The sequence below is a fragment of the Centruroides sculpturatus genome, unplaced genomic scaffold, assembly GCF_000671375.1.
Source record: "Centruroides sculpturatus isolate CEXI.00-Female unplaced genomic scaffold, Cexi_2.0 scaffold5199, whole genome shotgun sequence".
Lineage (NCBI taxonomy): Eukaryota > Metazoa > Arthropoda > Arachnida > Scorpiones > Buthidae > Centruroides > Centruroides sculpturatus.
This window is the reverse complement of record NW_019389291.1, coordinates 1-4,759: the sequence shown is the minus strand read 5'-3', so window position 1 is coordinate 4,759 and position 4,759 is coordinate 1. Positions and strand designations below refer to the sequence as shown.

Sequence of the window (4,759 nt, the reverse complement as noted above, 5' to 3'; positions counted from 1 at the left end):
TTTGAAAAAATTGTGGAACTTGTTTAGAAGCATTAATGGGAGACCTTGTAAAACTTTATTAACTTTTGACTTATGAGCAGCCACAGAGGGGAGCAAACCAGGCACTTGCCCCTCTCTGTGGAACTCCAGAAATTATAATCATAAGTGACTAAGATGTGTGACCTTATATCCTTGACCACGGGACACTATGACACAATACTGTATTTTGTAATCTACTTGTGTAAAACCCCAAAAAATCAAAAAATTTATTTAATTATATAATATAACTAGCTGTTACCTGCGGCTTCGCTTGCACAGATTTTGCAAGCAAACCCTATTTACATTCAATATTTCAACAACCACAGTAATTGTTATTTAACACCTACCGCTGGGAATGGTGAGAATTGCCGAGAATCAAACGAACTGTTTTTAATTTGATAAATTTTCTGGATCATTTACAATCATTCTATAATCGAACCGATATGCAATAAAAAATTTGAATTTAAAATGGTTTGAACATTTGGTTAAAAAATCAAAATATATAAAAAATATTTATAATAATGTCTGAAATGTNCATGTAAAACCAAATTTTATGTATTCTTCATTATACTTCTGCTTTTTACAAATGGGTAAATCTGAATCACCAGACAACTTTTTGGTACTAACATCTGGTTCATTTTCAACAGTAGTAGCGAAACTAGTTCCCTCATCTGTAGAATGAAGCTTACCAGTTTTCAACCACATATCCATTATTGCTACAGTAGTCTAATTAAATTGTAAATAAATAATAAAAGTTATCAATTATGATATAAAAACAAAATAAATACTCACTTGTACGTGATTGTATTTAACAGACAGAATGAGATTAACAGAACTAATGTGTGATGTCAGGAATCTTGATTGGTGTATTTGAAGCATGTGACTTTTACTGAATTTCAAGATTTTATTTTATCCATAAAATATTTATTTATATTTACTTTTTAAAATCAACTGCCACTTTGTATCCAATTTATATTAATATTGTAATTTTTACCTAAATATTAAATTAATCTAATGTTTTAATAAGACAGTCCACTACCCTGTTCCTACATGAAATATTCCTTGTATAGATGATTTCCATTTTACATGCGTTTTGACCAAGCAAATAGTGATCACTTGCGGAACCCCTATCAACGTTCCAGGGAACCCAGGTTGAAGACCCCTGCTCTAATGGAACCCATATTTTTATTTTTAAAAATAATTAAAATATATTTTTGAAAAAATTGTGGAACTTGTTTAGAAGCATTAATGGGAGACCTTGTAAAACTTTATTAACTTTTGACTTATGAGCAGCCACAGAGGGGAGCAAACCAGGCACTTGCCCCTCTCTGTGGAACTCCAGAAATTATAATCATAAGTGACTAAGATGTGTGACCTTATATCCTTGACCACGGGACACTATGACACAATACTGTATTTTGTAATCTACTTGTGTAAAACCCCAAAAAATCAAAAAATTTATTTAATTATATAATATAACTAGCTGTTACCTGCGGCTTCGCTTGCACAGATTTTGCAAGCAAACCCTATTTACATTCAATATTTCAACAACCACAGTAATTGTTATTTAACACCTACCGCTGGGAATGGTGAGAATTGCCGAGAATCAAACGAACTGTTTTTAATTTGATAAATTTTCTGGATCATTTACAATCATTCTATAATCGAACCGATATGCAATAAAAAATTTGAATTTAAAATGGTTTGAACATTTGGTTAAAAAATCAAAATATATAAAAAATATTTATAATAATGTCTGAAATGTTATCAATTTAATACACCTAAGTACTCAATGAAGACTAAACGTAACTGAAAACAAAAAAATCTCATCTAAAATAGTACAGTAGAAGCCGTTCTTCAGGTTAAGCCTTAATGCTCTCCCTCTCCCCTGTGGGAGAATTTCGAAAAATACCTTCTTAGTGTGCATTTTCATGATGTACCCTAACTGTGTACCAAATTTGAACTCTAGGTTCTGGAACTTTCTAGAAAAAACCAGAACATTCTCATTGAAGTGTCACACATTTTTGAAGTCAACCATTTTCAAACCCCATATCTCTACACCCTTATAGCTATTGAAACGCAATCACCATAGTGCACAATGGGAGACTTGGGGTTACTACCACACACAAACACCATTCATGTGCGATGTGTAGTTTTGGCTGCAGAGTGACATATAGGCACAAACATGTCTACTTTTATACACACACATATATATATATATATATAGATTATTTGTCTCTGATCTTTTCTCTAAAATTTTCTGTGTATACCCATGTTTGGATGATTAAGATTTGGAATGGTCCAAGTACAGTATTTAAAAAATCCAGCAATGAGTTGTGGATTTTTTAAATACTGCACTTGGACCATTTTCCCAGCTTTTAAGAGATTTTATTTAAAAAATAACTCTTATATTATTAATCACAATAAATAAAATTTTTGTGGCACCATTTATTATGAGATTTTATTATAAAAAAGTTTTATATTATTAATCATAAAATATCAAAAAGCTTAATTCTGAGGGTAAAGATAAGTTTTTACAAAAAATTGTTAATGCTAATAACAAGTAAAATCTTCATTATGTCTGACACCTCCCATATCTTCCTAATCCTCGATCTTTAACCAGCAAACTGTAATAGCATCAGTCTTCCTAATACACAAGCTACTATGCCAAATTTAATTTCTTAATTATTACTCTATTTTGAGATAATAAATGAAAAAAGATGCCAAAACACACACGCACATGGAACTTTTTCCTTTTCTTTTCTTACTTTTTTGGGTTCAGAGGTTGTAAAATGTAGAGATTTGTAAAATACTCAGAACATATATAATTACATATACAGGAAAGTAAAACTTTTATAAAATAATTTTTTAAAATAAATTTAAAATTGTAGTTATGACTATTATTGAAAGACTATTAATCTGCAAGTTCTTGGGAAAGTATTGTATTTTGTTTGTTACTCCAATAAAAACAGAAATTGAAATTAATAAAATATTATAAAGAGTGTCGAATTTGTTTATAGATTCATAAATTCAAAGAATCGGGCCGGTTTATCGTTTAAATTGGCAGTCAACCACTTGGCAGATTTCACCGACGACGAATTATGGACTATGAGAGGCAGATTACCGACGACCGAATATAATGGCGGCGAAGCGTTCGACGTAGAGTTATACGATAGAGACGTGCCAGAAAGTTTAGATTGGAGATTATATGGTAATTAAAATGTAACATGTTAAAAAATTTAATTGTAAATGTTAATGGTAAAAAATTGATTTTAAAAAAGCTTTTTAGTAATTTTAATCTCTTTTGGTAAAGATTAGTTATAAATTTTTAAGTTCTTTATTATTATATTTGTAATTTTTTTCATTTCTTTTATATAATTTTGATTTAAAATTTTGAACTAGAATGCTTTTAACTAAAGACTGACATGTTGTTGTTATTATTTGATGGAAAGAGAATTTTTTTTCTGTATTTTAAATAAAATGAAAATGATATCACAGATTTTGTATAAAAGTATTTCCTTACATCTTTTATAAATATGTAATTCATATTAATTATAAAGTTAATATCTATTATTCTAAAATTTATCTAAATAAATTGTTTTTATCAAATGTATGATGATGATTAAAAATTTATTTTATTTTCTAAGTCTTGAATGAAGGCAAAACATATTTTTAACTCCTTAATGAAATACAGTATATAAATTCTCAAAAAAGAAAAATTCTTTAACTTGAGAATTCAAGAAATAGAAGTCAAATTATATAAATCAAAGTTAAAGAAATAAAATTATTTTATTATAAATTTCAGGATGTGAAATTAATAGTTAACTTAACTTGTATAAAACATTTAATTATTTAAGTTAAATTTTTTTTTTCAGGTGCCGTGACTCCAGTTAAAGATCAAGCTATCTGTGGCTCTTGTTGGAGTTTTGGAACCACAGGCACAATTGAAGGAGCTTACTTTTTGAAGGTAATCTTAAGTCACAATTGAAAGAATATTTTATATTTATTGGCTAGAAATAAAAAAATTTTTTATAATTATTGAAAGTGAAAAATTTTATAGTAATACTTTGTTACATGCTATATACATGGTTTTGTGTTGTGTATGTAGAAGATAAAAGTGATGCTCAGTAATTTTGTACTGTTCCTTAATTTTATAGGAAGTCATTAAATTATTAATTCTCTTAGGACAATTCGTGTTTTTATATCCATTTGAATAGTATTTAAAATTTTTCAAGTTAAAGTAGCCAATTATAATGTGTTGAGTGTATGGCCCCACTAATTCATAGCAAATAGAACAAAAAGAAAGAAATGATTCTGATGGGTGATTGTGTTCTAAACACGTCACTTGCCAGAATCATTCACGAGTTCTCGTTTGAAAGAGAACCAAATGGTTGGTGCCAAGGAAATTGGACGCTAAAGGAGGTCCGAATTTGTACTACAGACTAATGTGACGTTCTATTAGCCAAACCAATCTAGTGGTACTTTTTAAGTAATTTTAATGAAATTGAATTATTTTTTTATTGGTAATAATTAAAAATAAATTTTTGAGAACTTACTCGGCAAATTGTTATTTTAATACATATATTTTATTCATTTTGTTATATAGGAAATAAATATAAAAATATAAATATAATGAAAATATGTACACTTTGTTTTCTTTTAGACAAAAAAATTAGTTCGTTTATCTCAGCAACAATTGATTGATTGTAGTTGGAACTTTCAAAATAACGGTTGTGATGGT

The 4,759-nt window shown here is 28.4% G+C and overlaps 1 protein-coding gene across 1 annotated transcript; it reads left to right on the top strand.

Moving 5' to 3' along the window:
* Positions 1 to 3,006: 3,006 nt before the first annotated feature.
* Positions 3,007 to 4,753, top strand: LOC111617225 (cysteine proteinase 2-like; the record flags this gene model as incomplete). The annotated part of the gene is made up of 3 exons (XM_023358553.1): positions 3,007 to 3,229; positions 3,894 to 3,985; positions 4,682 to 4,753. Coding segments are annotated over exons 1-3 (267 nt in total), but the record flags the coding sequence as incomplete, so codon positions are not given.
* Positions 4,754 to 4,759: the final 6 nt, after the last annotated feature.